Genomic DNA, 17,818 nt, shown 5'->3' with positions numbered 1-17,818 from the left:
TGCTTTCTTCTTCCTCCTCCATTCACTCGCTTACTTTCTTGTCCTAGAAACCTGAAATTCAAATATTGCAAGAAACAAGGAAAACCACAAGTGAAAGATTAAATGGAACAAGAATAATAGCCGAAGCAACCAAAAAAAAAAAAAAAATTAGTTGGATCTTATCAAAAACAAGCTAATCTAATACCGCTTTGTCCCCGGCAGCGGCGCCAAAAATTTGACAAGGCTGTCGCGTGCCTATCAAATAATAAAATATCTAACAAACCTCCTAACTATGTAGTAGGGTAAGTCAGAGTCGTTCCCACAGAGACAAACGTATCAAACACTAGTTATTCTCGATTCAATCCAACTAACAAGTAACACAATAAAAATTGGGAGATTATTAAACTAATATAAATAAAATCTAGAAAACAATTAACTAAAATTATCTAGAATCAAGTATCCCCACTAGCATGAATCAATGCAATTATGATTTTCTCCCCCAATTAATCAGATAATTCACCCAAGAGGAAAGATGCGCCCTATAAAATACCAATAACCTCTTCCGAGTATTAGTGGCTTCTCTAAAAATACAATCAAGCCTATTTCCATGGTATCATGCAGTTTAGAGACATTAAACACAGCATCCTAACTTCCAAACAATTCCTTCTACCTATTTCCATGGAGAAGTTCATGTCCTTATTGGATAAATCACAACCATCTAAATCCAACTTCCGATGGTAGATAGATATCGGTTCAAACAATACACATAATCACGTCTGACTTGCAATTGTTATTTAGCACAACTCAATAAGCAAAAGCAAACAACCAATCAATCAAAGATCATCAAAAATCATGCATCAACCACAACTAGGGTTCAACTTAACTCTAGAATAAAATCTACTCTAGCATAATAAAAATATAAAAGAAAATAAAGATGGATTATACAATGGATTCTTCAATCCCGAAGTCTTGAAGAAGAAGATGAGAAAAAGTGTTTTTAACCTAACCTAATTATACAATATTCTATATTACCCTCTAATGTCTATTCTCCTAATATATGTATGATTTTAATGCTTACAAGGAAATACAAAACAGTTTCCCAAACAGAATTGGTTTTTCCAATGAAAATTCGCAGCAGAATATTCTGTCCTTTTTCTGGGCTGATTCTGTTGGATTTTGGATATTGGACCACCTTTGAATAATAGAAAATTCTCTTAGCTTCGCGTGGGCTGTAAGATCACCCAATTCTGACTTCTAGAACTCAAGATATGGCTCAAACAGTGAGTCAAGTGCAAACAATCCAACAATTCCGAATTTCCTTCAAATAAATCTCCAAATTAAGCTTTTTATTCCAATTTCCTCCAAGTTTAGGAACTCCTTGCTTCCTACAATAAAACATTAAAATCTATTAAATAAAAATCCAATTCAATGCAAAATATAATAAATATGAGGAATTTAATCATATAAAATATATGTAAAAATATACTCTATCAGTTTCTTTCTTTCTTTTTCACCTCCTACGAATTCACATAGTGAATACGCAACCATGTCAATTTCAAATCACAAGTGCAAAGCAAGATACCAATGTACTTTTCCTTATTTTCCAAAGGAGCTTCTGTGGTGAAGTTCCCAAGTACTTCCTTATCTACCAAGTTTGTCGAGACATCAGATTTTCTTATCCTTTTTATTATCAATGAGCCAGCTTCTTGTAGCTTAGGCACAGACTTTGGAGCATGGAAGTTACACTTGCATCTCAGTTTCTGCAATAAATTATGAACATCTATTATCCACATGACAGGAGTACATTATGATTATAAATATATATAGATCGTAGAACAATGTTATCTACTTGGAAATCATATGGTAATGGGTCGAAGCCTAGTCGGTTCCTGAATCCAAGCAATTGCAAGAGAAAGTATAACTATATTAAGATAATTAAGAGATGTTGCTTCCTTAGGAATATCCGCATCGGTGATCTAAAGTGAGTTAAAAGAGTTTAATCAAGATTCAGGTTCACTATAGGTCTTAAAAGGTAAAGCTTTAATAGAGGAATTCCGTATTAGACTACCAATTGCTTCCATGTCCAGAGAATGCAAATGAGAAGGGCTCACCTTTATGATATTGACTTCATCCTTAAGTGAATTCACGAAATGTTCCCCTTGATAAATATCACCAAGTGGCTGCAGTCTCAGTGTATCAAAACGATGTATCACAGATGTACACTTTACATGGTTCACTACATAATTCAAAATATATAGTATCACAGATGTAGTCGCAGACCTGGGATCTTTCCAAACATCGCTAAAGAGAAACTTGGCGATAATTATATATGTTGAACAACTATAGCAATCTGCTAATTTTAAGTAACATATTTAGATCTTTATCTGTCAAAGTACAAAACCTAGAAATTATACTTATACTGTCTAAAAGTATATAGTATATATAAACTCAGGTCCATTACTAACCTCCCTCCGGATGGATAGAGTTGTAATGCAGCTACCTGCTTCGCCCAAAAACTCAATAACTGCATAATATTTTATTAAATCATAATTAAATTTTAGTAGCAAAAAAGTAATATACCTTGCTTCTACATAAGAATATATGTTCAATAGGCTCTAGAGGAATGAAATGTGCAAAACCAGACTAAGTAAAAGCATTTGAATGAGTTCAAAGTCACAGTCTCACAGAAGCTGAGATGATAACTTATCAGTTAAAGGATTGTCATATCTATAAAGTGGCTTTGTAAAGTTACTATTTACTACATGACATTAGTTAGCTGATTGAAAAAGTAAACTAAGATTTGGGAAAAAAATACACAAGAACAGGCAGATATTTTCAATAAGTAAAGAAACATTTAACTACACAACTGTAAATATTAATTTGTATCAATTTTTTTTTTTTGATAAACAAGATAAAAATTCAATATCTTAGGGAGAGCCATGATGGACCAAAAGATAACCCTGTCTATATTATAATATAAACATGAAAAAAATAATATAATATTGAAACTTACCTCTGTTAGACATTTGTACCTTCAAAAGAATCTGAATGGAGCAAGTTCCTTTGTATGATGTAAAGAGATAACCCTGTGACCCTGTCTATATTAATATTTTGTATTAGAACAATTACGGAATACATTTTTACTGTTCTTCAATACTTACAAAAAATGAATATATCCAAGCTAATACAAACACCAGAGTAAAATAGTATAAGATTGCCTAAATGTTCTGTTTATAGTCCAAAAAGTCTAATACAAACAATGTCGTTTGAGCAAAGTGATAGATAAAAAGAGTGAAACTGTACTCCTCTTTTACTATTAACGATAGTCACATTTTTGTGTGAGATGATAGTCATAATGATAACTGACCAAAAACCAGGGCAATTTGTGTTGTAGAACCAAGAGCAACACCCAAAGTTATATCCAGCTTGTCTTGAAAGCAAAAATTTTCCGACAATTGGCAATAGAATGATGATGACGAAGCTTACAGATAATCCCCAGGAAGCTGATGCTTCCTGTGGTGAGCTAGATTCAGATAATTTTAGTTTGCTCTTGGAATACTGAGTTTCGTGCTCCCAACAATTATACCAATCTTTCTACTACCAACCATGTGAGTTAATGTTTCAAACAACTTTCGGATCAAACACTTTACGTGCATCATTCATTCTTAGTTTCTTTATGATACACACAGGATTTGAATAAAATCTAGTAAGTCATCTCCGAGTCTCTCATGATATTTTTTTTTTCAAAAAGGAAACAATCCTAACCTCCTGTGTCAAAATATATTCCAACCCCTTGTGTCTAGGTCTCATTACAGCATAAACAACCCCACAAGTTATTCACAAATAAGCCACCACACAAGAACTTACAAACTCCTTGCAAAAGAAAAAAAAACCTAAGTTTATAAACAAAACGAATACTCCAGAGTACCTGATCACTATAATACTCATTAAAACCCTGAACAGAGTAATCTTCTGCCACAGACAACCTTAAGTCATAGAAAAACTGCAAAATGACATACTTAACACGATGAAGGCAGTAGGTAGATTCAAAAAGCAATACAGACTGTGCTACAACTTATGTTAAATGAACTCAGATCGGTTTCTTAGTTTCTGCAAATTTAGGATTTTCATTTGAAAATTCGACACAGATCATGGAGGCTATGACAGCAAAATCCTAGTCATACAGAGTATGAAGAAACATATAGATATCTACATGTGCAACAGTGCTCCAGAAAATATAAATTCTTCTCTGCACTCTCCACATGTATTCCCGTATATCTAACACTTAGATTCTGAAGCAATTTGTGATGCATTCTTTTACTACACAGCGACGTCGGATGTATTCCAGGATACAACAAAAACAGAAGATGAAAGCACTAGAAGCAAAGTAGGCCAGGAAACAACAAAAACAGAAGATGAAAGCACTAGAAGCAAAGGAGGTGGGCAACACAAGTCAGTCGTTAAAGCTCGAGGGTAAAACAAACTTTCTACTTAAAGAGTCAGGTGCAGGGCAAGTATAAGGAGTTAGCATTGGCCAAACTGGGGATTTCATCTCTGAATATTGTTATCTATAGCTGATAGGAGTGCCTAGGCATCTCAAAAGCCAGATTATCTTTCATTATAGTATGATTATCGTGTGATAGTTTATACACGTGTTTTGCTACAATTGAAGTGTATACATCACCATTCACCACCAATCTATACATCATCATCATTACATATATTTGAGTTAAGACTTATAAAAACATAATTATAGAGCACAACACTACGAAAATTGCATTAGTTTTGCATGAAGTTCCAGGCTGGCATTCAAAAAGATGCACAAACATAATTATTGCAACACACAACACATCTTCCACATGATTCAAACCAACAAACAAATCAGCAAGACTGTATACAAAAAGTGAGCATGAAATCCATAATTTAAATAACAAAACAACTCACATTTGCGGGCAGCGTGAATCCTAGCAGAAAAGCAAAACAATGGTGCAAACAATACTTTTCCCACATTGTTAACGGCCTATCGAAAGCCGAATGAATCCTGTTCTGTAAATAAACTAAACCTTAAAAATCAAAACAAATACCTATGAGAACTCATAACTCCCAACAAAAACCAGACAAAAAAACACTGGCCCCGTATAGCTAATTGACATTGAAAGCAGTAAAAAGTAGAAAAAAATGAGAATTTGAAGTAAAATCTCACTTTCTTCATCAGCTCATCTGCTCTATCGGTGCCCTCAATTTTGAGTACAGTTGAAGCCTCCCTAAACATATAATAAAGAAAATGAAGAGTAATCATGAATATGAAAGAACCGATATTAAGTCAAGGCAGAACATATTAAACATGTCAGTAATCACCAGTTTGAGATTAAAGTAAGCGTAAAGTTCACAAGCCTATACAATGCAAAACCTTTCAAGTAACAATCAATCACAGTATCACATAAAAATTAGGGATATTAAAACAGAAACAATACTAATAACTTAACAATCAAACTCACCAAGCATGTAACTGATTCCAAACTGCTTTTGGAAGCAATATATAATCAGTCCCTTCTACTAACCCGTCACGGAGCTCAGCACACACATCCGAACCTTTTGTAGTTACGCGATTAATTAAATCATAATTATTAATACCCGATGGTCTTCTAAAATCCGTAAATCCATTATTGTCCGCGGCTACCTCGATCCCGTCCACATAGTTAGAGTCAGTTATGCCACCATCTATCACATTATAATGACACCAAACACGAAATTCACATTCATCAGCACTAAAACCAATTACACCATAAACAAACTCTAAATTTACATATACTACATAATTTAAAATTTCAGAAAAAGGCAATTAAACAGAAACCCTCTAAAAACCCTAGGCAAGGCATAAAAACATGTCAAATTCGAAATTCAAATATACTTTTCCGATGTATGAACAGAAGAGATATGAGCGCTTGTGTGTGAAGAATTGACCAGTGAGTTTGAAGATAAATTCGACACTTCTATATCAATTGAGATACTTCTGATGGTTTAAAGGGGAGAGAGCCAGAGAGGGAGGGAGAGAGAGTCCTAATAAGTGTTGGGAGAGAGAGTCCCAGTAGGAAACATTTGTGTAGCTGAGAGACGAAACGAAAAAAATTGCGACGAAACCAAAAAATGGGAACAAAAAATGGGACTACAAATTATACCTATGTTGGCTTATTATAGTATAGTATAGATAGTATAGATTATAAAAGTTACTACTTTGGTATGTATACAATTGGTGAGACGTCTGAAAAAGGAAACTGTATACAAATGAATGGGACGGAGAGAATATTTTAATAGCTAGGTGTTGTACAATTTGTATCCGTCGTCCAAAAAAGAAAAAGGTGTTGTACAACTTGTACCGCTCTTTCTATCGTTGCGGATTCATAATCATGTAAAAATATCAAATGCACTAGCAATTCAACGTAACTGACAGGTATATATCATCAGCCTTGGGAGAATATTATACACGTACATTTAAATCTTGATATATTAGTGCTATATGATATGGGAATTAATAAATTTTATTATTTTATTAAAATTAATAATTTATTGATATTAAATATATGACAATTTTATTTTTATTATATTGAAGCCAAAGTAATTTATTATTTTTGTAGATTTTATTTATTTACGAGGATCCACTTTTTTTTTTTTTGGCCAAGTAGAGGATCATTATGTTTGACAGGTACTTGACATTTTACACATGAAAAACTTTCGAGAAAGATATTTATTACTGAATTATCAGGCACATATGACAGGTTGAATAAGTTGATAACTTTATAGTTAAAAGGTTGAATAAGTTGATAACTTTATAGTTAAACTTCTTAGTGTACAAGGAACTATTAGTTAAAAACTTTATATATTTTAGTCAAAGTAATGACTAAATTATTATTATTATTATTATTATAAAAAATTTTGTGCACTAGTTTTATATTTTAGTTGTGCGAATTGATAGTAATTACATGCGAGTATTAAGGTCTATGAATAACTAATCAAGTTAATTATAATTTTAACCTTATAATATATGAAAATATTGACGCACACATATGAACAAAATCGAAAACGGAGTAGATTATAAATCTGGAAAAAAAACAAGATAATATTTCTCTTGGCAAACCCAGCTAAACTATCTCACTGAGTTGAGATGCACCTAAAGATTGGAATGGATGCAAAGCAACATATGAGAAATTACAGAAAGCCTTACAAATTCACAAAGTGGAGCTCCCCAACTTTATTGTATCACATATGAACATGTGAGCTTGTTAATGTTACACAATTTATAATAAACTAGCATAAAAGCCTGTGCGAAGCACATACCTCTAGTTTATGTCGTGTTTTAAATAATATTAACGCGTATTGTTTCGATCAACCTAATAGCGAATATGAAAATTAAATAATATTAACAATTTTTTTATATTTTAACAAAATAAGTAGATATGAAAATGTTATATTTGCAACCTAATAACGTTAATAATAATAATAATAATAATAATAATAATAATAATAATAATAATAATAATAATAATTAGTACTATATTTTAAAAAAAAATATGTATAAAAAATTATAGCTCAATTGATTTTTCTATATTTAAATTCGTGAGGATATAGAGGTCATCATCATATATATTATCTACATGTTCAAAATTACATTCGACATGAATACTAAAATTTTTAGATTTTAAATATATTATTTCTCATTAAAAATATCTGTAATTTATTGTTGAAAATTATTAAATTATTTCAACTAACATAACATGATTTTGATGAAAACTTGTTCTTGATATGTTAGAATTACAATATCCTAGATCGTCATCAGAAGAAGATGTGTGGCGTGCATTGTTTTACATTTATTTCTTTTTTTTTAGCGTAGATTTGGCGTCATAGTTAAGTGGCACATGATTGGGCAGATCATCAGCATAGTTAACCTTTTAATTTTCATGTCAACGGTAAAGTACTTTAATGTCTTAGATTTTTATTGTTAATTTAAAATATTAGAAGATTATTACTTTAATACAATCTGTTATAATATCGGCTTGTTGTTAAATTTTAATTATAATTATTTTTCTAAGCTTGATGATTAAGACTTTTAATGATTTTTCATGAAATTGTTATAAACCAGACCTTAAACAATGATTTCTAGGAATCTGAAATAGCAAAACCACAGTAGATATAAGTCACACACCATGAAGTTCACAAAGACATGAAATATTTAGCTCAATTAGTTGTGTATTTTTTTTAGCTTTGTGCAAACTTAAATTTTTAAATACTTTTATACTCGTATTTCTTAGGGGTGAGCAATGTAGCATATCATGTTCATTTGTTAAAAATTAATTCAAATATTCGATATCCAATATTCTGGATTATGAAAGAAAAAAAACTATTCTTGTTTTGGTTCCGTTTGATCAGATATTAGTTTTCACCGTATCGCGTCAGATTATCCGGTTCAAAATAATTTATATTTTTTAGATTAATTTGTAAATGATTAATTAATTTAATTGTAGTTAGAATCATTTTATTTAACTGGTATGTTATATATTGATAGATGGCATATTAAAAATTATAGTTTTAAGACTTTAATATATATAGCTTATTTCTCTGTGTTATTTTATTTTAACCAAGTAATTTTTTTTGAAAATAAATCAAGTAAAATTTATAACTCAATTCTTTTTAGTAGGTCTCGTAAACGCTTTTTATTATTACTTGATTGACTTTTGATTAACAATATAGAATTTCCCTAAAATCAACTTTATATCACAAGTTATAATATTTCAAATTCATATATCATTTAAATTACATCATTTAGATATATATTCTGACACAAAATTTGATGTCTTTCACATTATTCTTATATCTTTTTTTTAAAACAAATATAATTACACGTCCAATTCTGAATTAATAAGTTTAAAATAAAAAATATTCTAAATAAGAATTATTCAGTGTTCTCCAAAATATTGTAATCTCTTAATAAATCATCTTTTATAATAGAAAATTTTAATATGATATAGTCCTTGTTGAAAGCCCATCAATTTTTTATTTCAGAGATGCTCACTGAAATCTTAGTTTTTTTTTTTTTTTTGAAGGTCACTGAAATCTTAGTTGTTGAGCTTATTACTCACATTCATTACTATTGTGATCATCATAGAGTTATCCCTATCATTAGTCTATCAGCTTTTTCATCGGGATAAACTATTGTGCTAGCTGGGCCGGGAATTATCCCTATAGGGAAATTTTTCAATGTACTAAAATTCTTTTGGTTTAATTATAGAAGTAAAGCAGTAATTACATATGAAGTTTACTTGGAATTGAAATATTATTTCAACTAGCATTAATGTCCGTGCAAGACACGGGCCTAGTGTGAGTCTCATATTTTTCTCTAAGTTGATACAATTGCATGAACAAATATTAGCTGAGGAACAAAGATATAATCACGTTGAGTAGTTGAGTGCTGAATAGAAAATTGTTTCTTCATTGCTAGGACATTATATCTCAAAACACAGAAAAATGGAAGGACAACATGCATACATGACAATGTATACCAGATCATGATCACATATTTGTATCCCGTAACTAAAATTAATGTTACATGTTTTTTCTAATTATTTAATAGTGTCAAGTAAGAAGTGTTTCTTAATCTAGTAAAAGCGCATAGAAAATTTTAAACCCGAAATTTAAATTTAAATCAATTACATACATGTGTGTATCAAGTGGTAGAGAATCTATACTATGTAAAAGTTGAGTCCAACTCAATAGATATCAAAGATTTACCCAGCACACACATGAAAAGAGAAAAACAACCGCCTCTATTGACTATTCTGCTGAATAATCTTGCTTTGCATCAAATGGCATCTGTTATGGTCAAATATCAACTCGGCAGATGATTGCGTAGACCTCGCCTTAATTCACGGAAAGGACCGATCTCCTGGACCGTCCTCGCCCATTACGTGGACCTCGCCCAGTAAGGGTCCTCGCCCGGTATGGACCCTCGTCCTAGGCATGTGTCAGACCTCGCGGCCCAATGACTAGCGGCCTAAGTCTTCAAGGAGTCCTCGCCCATTGTTGAAAGACCACGCCCAATGCTTACCTTCCTCGCCCAATGCGGAAAGGACCAAATACGCCTGGTTCTCAGGCCTAATTATTATTGTTTTATCTTGGGCCCAGGCCCACCATCAGCCTCGCCCTAAGAGAGGACGGAGGGCTAACCCATACAACTGAGTCTGAGGAGGTCCACGTGGTCTAGTGCTGGTCAGCCCACCTAGTTCCATGCTCCTCGGAGGAAGCTGGGCTCCAGAAGCCCATATCCGTCTGATCTAAGGCGGTGGCCCATCGTTGCAACCAGGGAATGAGAAACCTATTCTGATTAGGTTACTTGTTCCCCAAGAACTACGTATGGCTTGATCCCTATAAATAGGGTACGTAGGCACATCGTTTGGGGATAAGTCACAACCCTTGCAAGAACGAATATTCCTTCGATCTTGTGAAAAACTCTGATTTCCCCGAACGATCTCAGCCATACCTAATATAACCACCCATACTCCGTCGTCCACCGTCATCAACCACCACTAATTCCAGCAACCCTCCCCGAATCTTGTTATCACCAAATTCCTCCGTTAACAATTGGCGCTAGAAGGACGGGTTTTTTGACATCTATTGGAGGAAGGATGTCAGAGTATACATGTTTAATTGTTGATGATGTGCACGAGACGAAGATACATGGGCCTACGTTGAAGATCAGCCTATACCAAGGAAAAAGATTCTGGATCCGGAAGACAAAGTTTCTGTATCACTATGGAAGATCACATTCTCGTCTTCCTCTCTCTCTACCTCAATAACAATTACAGGCCCGGCTAAGATAAGTTTTCTTGTTCAATTTTTTATTTTTAAAATTTATGATTATTATATCACGTATATATTTATGACCATGAATATTTTCGTGAGAGATTGATAGTTTAAATTGGATATTTTACGCGACATTGTATGTTTGTTATCTTGTTTGTTATAATCTTTTGCTCGCTAGTGGTGATGGCATGTGTAGGAATCTGACACAACTACGTGACTAGGTGAGACTAATTTCTGTTGTACAAGGCAAATGAATGCTAGTAGTAAGAATGGCAGGACCGTAAGTGGGTGGAAACAAAAAATAAAGACAAAGCAAGTTGCAAAGTGGGCTCCTTCAAATTTCTAACCACCCTCAACAAAATCTTTACAAAACTAACCACCCTTTTTTTCACTTCACAAAACTAACCACCCTAATTCATAATCACCAGGGGCGAACACCACACAACTGGAATTTGCTGAAGGCCCCCCCCCCAGGGGCGAACAACAAAGAAGGGCCCTTATATGTTCGCCCCCCACACGGGCGAACATAGAAGGGGGAATTGTTCACTTCGGTTCAAAAATTCTTCACTTCAGTTCAGTTCGTTTATTTAATTTATAAAAAATTCAAAAAAAGGGGAAATTGTGATATATTATTTATATTATTATATTTTATAATATTATATTATATATTACAAAATTATTTTATATTAAAATATAATATTATTGTATATTGTAGTATTTTAATATTTAAGGTCATATTTAAGCTCATAAAAGATAAATAATATTATTCTTGTTTTATTTTTATTAATCCGAAAACGTCATGTAATATCTTTTCCCGAATGCATTTGATCAAACACAGCAATTTTATTCATAGAAGATATTAAAACAATGATAACACAACTAAAATTGAAAAGCAGAAAACAATCACGACGAAACTACAGACCACTTAATCGTCCTCGGACGACATTACACTATCAGAATAATAATCCGGAGTGGTGACCAATGCAAGGTATATTGTTGTTCCTTAAACCGGTCCCCTTCTTCCCGAAACATCCTAGCATCATCGTATAGACTCTGACGATGCAGTCGCAGATTCATGCGATTCTCCTCTTCTCTCGCTCTGAAGAGGGCGGCCTCCATCTGCTGCGGCGTTTCTCGAGGCATAGTACGAGCCCTTTGTTTAGGAATTGGAATCCCAGCTAGTGCACAACGTTCCATGCACACTTCAAGCCTACGCACACGCCACTCCCACTCATTCAACATGGTGGTAATCAACTCAGGGGAGTAGCGTAAATTAGGGTTTAAAGAGTACCTAAAGTCATCATCACACCACCATTTTCTACCCATGGCAACAAACAAATCACCTGGTGTGTAACTCATGATTTATGATGAACTATATCTTGTGTGAGGTCTATGGTTGTGTGTGCATTGTGCATATTGTATGTGAACCTATTTATAGGCATAGCATAACATTGCAACGAAATAATGATGATATTCACATGATCAACAGTTGTATCCCATAATTCAAAATTTGTATTATGGCAACTCCCTGCACTGCTCTTCTTGCATGTTTAAAATTTCGAAATGACAAGTCTCTGCTGCATTTTTGTCTAGGGTATCTTTTCTTTTGCAGTTGCTTTATACAAAGCATGCATATTACTGTAGAGTTGCAGTGTGTTGTCAAGCTCCACAATGAATTGTTGTTGAAATATTATGTACACATGTGAACCATGTCTTTTTGCATTGTGTGTGCATTGTGCATATTGTATGTGAACCTATTTATAGGCATGGCATAACATTGCAACGAAATAATGCTGATATTCACATGATCAACAGTAGTATCTCATAATGCAGAGGTTCACATGATGAACAGTATGTCATAAAGTAAAGGTTCTGCAGAAAGTAAGGCTGCATTAGAATTAAAGCCAAAGGACTTGTAAATTCCAAAATTATTATCAGATCCGGAAAGATTTTTAGCCACTTGTAATGCATTATTTTGAAGGGGAATAACTGCATCCTTCAATAACATATCAAACTGCAAGGACTTGTCATATCAAACTTTAATTATGAGTTGTCTACTCACCCCTTTAAATTGCAGCTACTGTTCTACTGCATTACAAGTTTGACTCAAAAAGATACAAGAAGGCAGAGACTTGTCATTTCAAATATTTTAATTATTTTAATCAAATGTAATTTTTTTTTCACTTTATGTAATGCTTGTGTTCTTTTAATTTTATGTAATGCTTGTGTTCTTTTAATTTTATGTAATGCTTGTGTTTCCTTTAAATTACACATCCCTCAGTTTATGTAATGCTTGGATTAACAATAATAAAAAATAAGCACTAAAATATGTGGTTTTTTCGGTAATATGAATAATTTTGTTTAGGTTAATATAAATAGATATTGCTCATATCATTCTGATTTGCAAAAATAAAAAGCCTACTTCTTCGTATGCCCGAAGAAGTGACTTCCAGTGTGACATCTACGACCCTTCCCCTTCGCAGCTCTAGGTGGCTGCTGTCTCTGCTCATGCTCGGATGGCTCCTCATGGTCAGACTCATCCTCAACCTCCGACGGCTGTGCTGCTGCTCTCGGTGGACGCACAGGTGCGTACGCCCAGGGGCTACTATCCCCCGCAAATGCAGCAAAAGCGGGTAAAGGTGTGGTAAAACCCTCGCCGCTGGTGGACATCATCGGAGTGAACGTGACAGGTGGACTCCCGAATCTGTATGTACTGCTCCCAAAGGACGGCTCCTGGGTGAATGGGGGAGGTGTGTGATCCTCTAAGAATGACATGTCAGGACGATATACATATGACTCTGACAAGTGATCCTGTGACGGACCCTCATCGTCCTGTGCCTCATCATCCCCTAATCTGCTCCTTTGGGGCCATGCACCCCCCTCAGATGTAGAAGGCTGAATGAATGGAGACCAACCACCAGCCTCAAAAGTACCTGCTCCATCATGACCTGCAGAATGTGAGGTGCCTGCAAGGTGTGAGCTACCCACATGGGTGTAGTAAGTGCCCTCTTCGGGCACTACCGGTGTGACTGGTGGTCGTCCCCTACGCCCTGCAGGAGCCCGTGCCCTAGGTCTGGCAGGGGCCTGTTCCGTAGGTCGACGCTGTACACGAGTAACCATATCCTGTAAAACATGGTTTGCCAGACCCAAATCAGGAGCATAAGGGTCAATGGCACGCTGCATAGCGGATAACTGCTCCTCCTGTTTACAAACATGTATATTTAAGTCAGAACAGTGTACAAAACAAGCTGAGAACATGTATATTTAAGCATGTATATTTAAGCATGTATATTTAAGCTGTATATTTACCAGTTCCTGTGTCGAGAGCTGTGTTCCCTGGAAGGCACCCTCCTGCTGTGGCCAGTGTAAGGGGTTAATGATGATTCGACGTGTGACCCTGTGGAACCATGGCAGGTATGAGGCAGTGCAACCCTCGCCATGCATAAGTGGAGGAGATGCGAGGGCACGCTCCATGCGCGTATCCCAAAGATCAACAAATGGCTGCCTCGCGTACATCCAATCAACCTGCTCGTTGTAGTGGTCGTGCAGCTGCTGATGATTAGGGTAGGGAGAGGAATATGGTACACCCTGCATAAAACCAAACTGCCTCGTCACCCTGTCCGTGTAGCACCACTCGACGTAGGACATGTACATCATGGGGGCGGGAGCCGTCCAACGCAAGTACACAGTGGCCTCCGGGTGATGCTCTGCAGGTAAATCAGCATATGGCCTCCATCGAAACTGTCGGGGTGTCAACGCATCCAACTCATATTGTGTCATGCGGCTCTGCGCATGCGGCACCTCACAATGCCTAAGTGGCGCCTTCCACCTAAAGTGGAAGTTGGCATAAGTGGTCAGAGGTTATACATGCAACAAATATGAATTGAAGTTAATCAACAGAAGGAGTGACAACATACCTCAGCGCCAGCGGGTACTCGAACAAGGGTTGACCCCTGTGCCTAGGCGCTAGTGACGGAAAGCGCTCGTAAATCCACACCTAGCGGCAAGGTTAGTACAAGTGCACATGATGAATAAATAATGCAACAATAAAGATGAGAAAGAAAGTTGTGGTTGGTTTAGTATTACCTGTACCAATGTGGCGTAGCCACAGAAATCAGTACAGTTATCCCGGCTAGAAGAACATAGCTTCTGGTATAGGAAGCCAAGAACAGCACTACCCCAGCTATACCGACGCAGCTGGTCCATGTCCCTCAGTAACCATAGAAGGTCAAGCTGCACGCGGTTCCCGCTGCTGTGGGGGAACAATGATCCAATAACGCATAGTAGGTGCGCCCGAATATGGTAGGTAACCTGTACACCATAACCTATATCCTCTGGATCCAACTGCTCCAACCGCTCACAAGACCCGAAGTTATCCACAAGCCATTTGATCTTTAAACCACCTCGGTTAACATCGTCCTTGGCTTCTGGTAATAGCCCAAGAAATTCGCGTACTAGCACGCGCCTTTCCTCCACGGTGGTACTCGCTCCACGGAGGATGAGTGGATCACCCTCAGTGGGTAACCCGAGAATGTGATGAACATCCTCAAGAGTGATAGTGGCCTCTCCGAACGGCAGGTGGAAGGTGTGCGTCTCTCCACGCCATCTCTCGATAAAGGCTGTAATCAAACCCCTGTCGTGCTTGAACTGTCCCAGCCTAAATATGCAATCAAATCCTAAATCCCTGATTGCATCCATGATCATCTGATGCGGTCTGTGGGCTCGAACTCTCTTCCAATACTCCCCAAAGTTTGTCCTCAATCTGAAATCAGGGGGTGGCTGAAATAATTGTAGTGCACAAAATATTAGTCCCTATAGGCTACAGACTCATACAAATGTAAAAAAAATTGCACTAAAGAAGGAGTTTACCTCTATGTTGTTCCACACAACCTGAGACCTGTGCACAGACTGTAATGTCAACAAACTCCCGTCTAAAGGTCCGGGACCAGAACGACCGACATCCATCTGCGAAATTAAATTCAAAATATTTGTTTCATTAAATCCAATATTCGAAATAATTGTAATTTATTCAAAATATTGTGATTTCATTTTTTTTTACAAATCTGAAAAATATGCTAATATTGTAATATTTCATTTATTTTATTCGAAAAATTTCCTGTATTGTATAAAATTTCTCTAAATTTACTTTGAAATTCGAATTAATTTAATTTAATTAAATTTATAAAAACTGAAATTATGTTGATTATATTTATAATATTAATTGTAATCCCAAAGATTGTACTATATTTATTATTTTACATTATTACTTAATTTTAATTTTAATTGTAATAATATAACATTGTGATTTTAATTTTAATTGTAATTATGTCTAACTAATTTTACAAATCTGATTTTTTTATTTTATATTATATTTTCATTTATTCAAAATATTGTGATTTCATTTTTTTTTACAAATCTGAAATTACAAGTCTTTCTTATCGAACTAACCCATGCTTAAAGCTAACCAAGGCCAACTAACCTATTTAATTTAATGGTGTCAAGTTTACTTTTAAATTCGATTTAATTTAATTTCATTAAATTCAATAAAAGCTAAAATTAAATTGATTATATTTAATCTACTCTTAACGTAAATAATACAACAATCATCACCAACTACTAACCTATTTAATTTAATGGTGTCAAGTTTACTTTTAAATTTGATTTAATTTAATTTCATTAAATTCAATAAAAGCTAAAATTAAATTGATTATATTTAATCTACTCTTAACGTAAATAATACAACAATCATCACCAACTACTAACCTATTTAATTTAATGGTGTCAAGTTTACTTTTAAATTCGATTTAATTTAATTTCATTAAATTCAATAAAAGCTAAAATTAAATTGATTATATTTAATCTACTCTTAACGTAAATAATACAACAATCATCACCAACTACTAACCTATTTAATTTAATGGTGTCAAGTTTACTTTTAAATTCGATTTAATTTAATTTCATTAAATTCAATAAAAGCTAAAATTAAATTGATTATATTTAATCTACTCTTAACGTAAATAATACAACAATCATCACCAACTACTAACCTAAACTAAAATTAGCACTACCACTACTAATCAACAACAATCATCACCAACTACTAATCTAAACTAAAATTATCACTAACATAAGCTACTACCAAATACCAACTAACAAAACCCATTATAAATTATCAAACAAATTACTAATCAAGCTTGTCATATAATTTGTATCTACTAGCAACTAAGATCAATCATTATCAAATTTATAAAAATACATGCATGCATTTTAATGAGATTGAGAATGGTGGAAAAACCTTGAAAATGGGTGAAATTGATTAATTTGATCCGGTGAAAGTAGCAAAGCAAACTCCTTTTTCCCCTCTTTTCTCTGTCCGGATCACCCTTTCTTCTACAAATTGAAGCTTGCGGTGTGTGAAAATCTGAAAATTCTTCACTTGCTGGTTGCTGCGGCGAAGATGAAGAAGAAACAAAGGGGTTGGGGTGTTTAAGGGGTAAAAGGGGACACGTGGCCGCCCCTGACTGGGCCGGACACGTCAAAGCTTCACAGGTATGTTCGCCCGTAGCAGGGGCGAACACACTTGCCTGGAATTGTTCTGTTCGCCCGTAGCAAGATCTCGGCTGAAAAAAAGTTTTTCTGCTGTGTTCGCCCGAGGGGTGTTGAATTAGGGTGGTTAGAAATGTGAAGTGAAAAAAAAGGTGGTTATATTTGTAAAGATGATGTTCAAGGTGCCTAGAAATTGGAAGGGGCCTGCAAAGTGTTAATGCGGGGTCCACAATAGTACAAGAAAAAAGAGACATGAAGTCACCCTGGCTCGCTTCCTACGGATGAAAGATGGCGAGGAATGAGGATCTTCTAAAACTAGCCCTACCAGATAAGTTTTTTAGTTTTTTCTCGTTTTAATATTCTCATCATGCACTAAAATATTCTTTCTGGCTAAGTATAACTTAATCATGCAAAAAAATTTATATATATATTTTATATA

General features: G+C 34.8%; 2 protein-coding genes across 5 annotated transcripts; both read right to left on the bottom strand.

Moving 5' to 3' along the window:
• Positions 1-898: 898 nt before the first annotated feature.
• LOC135153047 (uncharacterized) lies at positions 899-6,138 on the bottom strand. Of its 4 annotated transcripts, XM_064094807.1 has the most exons (9): positions 5,891-6,138; positions 5,478-5,700; positions 5,183-5,243; positions 4,924-5,025; positions 3,908-3,982; positions 2,993-3,077; positions 2,091-2,215; positions 1,570-1,739; positions 899-1,364 (listed from the first exon to the last, which is right to left on the bottom strand). In XM_064094807.1, the coding sequence occupies exons 3-9, from the start codon at positions 5,189-5,191 to the stop codon at positions 1,265-1,267; spliced, it is 666 nt and encodes a 221-aa protein (XP_063950877.1). In that variant the 5' UTR covers positions 5,192-5,243; positions 5,478-5,700; positions 5,891-6,138; the 3' UTR covers positions 899-1,264. The 4 variants fall into 4 exon arrangements, 1 of the variants encoding a protein (XP_063950877.1); XR_010292587.1 differs by lacking the exons at positions 899-1,364; positions 1,570-1,739; positions 3,908-3,982 and having other exon boundaries at positions 1,746-2,215; positions 2,445-3,073; positions 4,924-5,042; positions 5,944-6,138; XR_010292586.1 differs by lacking the exons at positions 899-1,364; positions 1,570-1,739; positions 3,908-3,982 and having other exon boundaries at positions 1,746-2,503; positions 3,012-3,077; positions 4,924-5,042; positions 5,944-6,133.
• Positions 6,139-13,251: 7,113 nt separating this feature from the next.
• Positions 13,252-15,799, bottom strand: LOC108194532 (protein MAIN-LIKE 1-like). The gene is made up of 5 exons (XM_064093787.1): positions 15,703-15,799; positions 14,920-15,612; positions 14,751-14,830; positions 14,143-14,662; positions 13,252-14,034 (listed from the first exon to the last, which is right to left on the bottom strand). Exons 1-5 carry the CDS (start codon positions 15,796-15,798, stop codon positions 13,252-13,254), a joined length of 2,172 nt encoding a protein of 723 aa, XP_063949857.1. The 5' UTR covers position 15,799.
• Positions 15,800-17,818: the final 2,019 nt, after the last annotated feature.

This window comes from Daucus carota, chromosome 5, assembly GCF_001625215.2.
Source record: "Daucus carota subsp. sativus chromosome 5, DH1 v3.0, whole genome shotgun sequence".
Classification (NCBI taxonomy): Eukaryota; Viridiplantae; Streptophyta; class Magnoliopsida; order Apiales; family Apiaceae; genus Daucus; species Daucus carota.
Note: the sequence above shows the minus strand (reverse complement) of the source record. Positions and strands in the feature narration are given on the sequence as shown.

What these genes read in the sequence shown, in the direction of transcription:
- LOC135153047 (XM_064094807.1), bottom strand. An exon ending in GATTCACGCTGCCCGCAAAT is followed by an intron (nt 3,983 to 4,923) that starts GTGAGTTGTTTT and finishes GTCATTTTGCAG; the next exon opens with TTTTTCTATGACTTAAGGTT. An exon ending in GGTACAAATGTCTAACAGAG is followed by an intron (nt 2,216 to 2,992) that starts GTAAGTTTCAAT and finishes TGAATTATGTAG; the next exon opens with TGAACCATGTAAAGTGTACA.
- LOC108194532 (XM_064093787.1), bottom strand. Translation starts at nt 15,798, where the DNA reads ATGGATGTCGGTCGTTCTGGTCCCGGACCTTTAGACGGGAGTTTGTTG. An exon ending in GCTACGCCACATTGGTACAG is followed by an intron (nt 14,831 to 14,919) that starts GTAATACTAAAC and finishes CCTTGCCGCTAG; the next exon opens with GTGTGGATTTACGAGCGCTT. An exon ending in AGCTCTCGACACAGGAACTG is followed by an intron (nt 14,035 to 14,142) that starts GTAAATATACAG and finishes GTTTGTAAACAG; the next exon opens with GAGGAGCAGTTATCCGCTAT.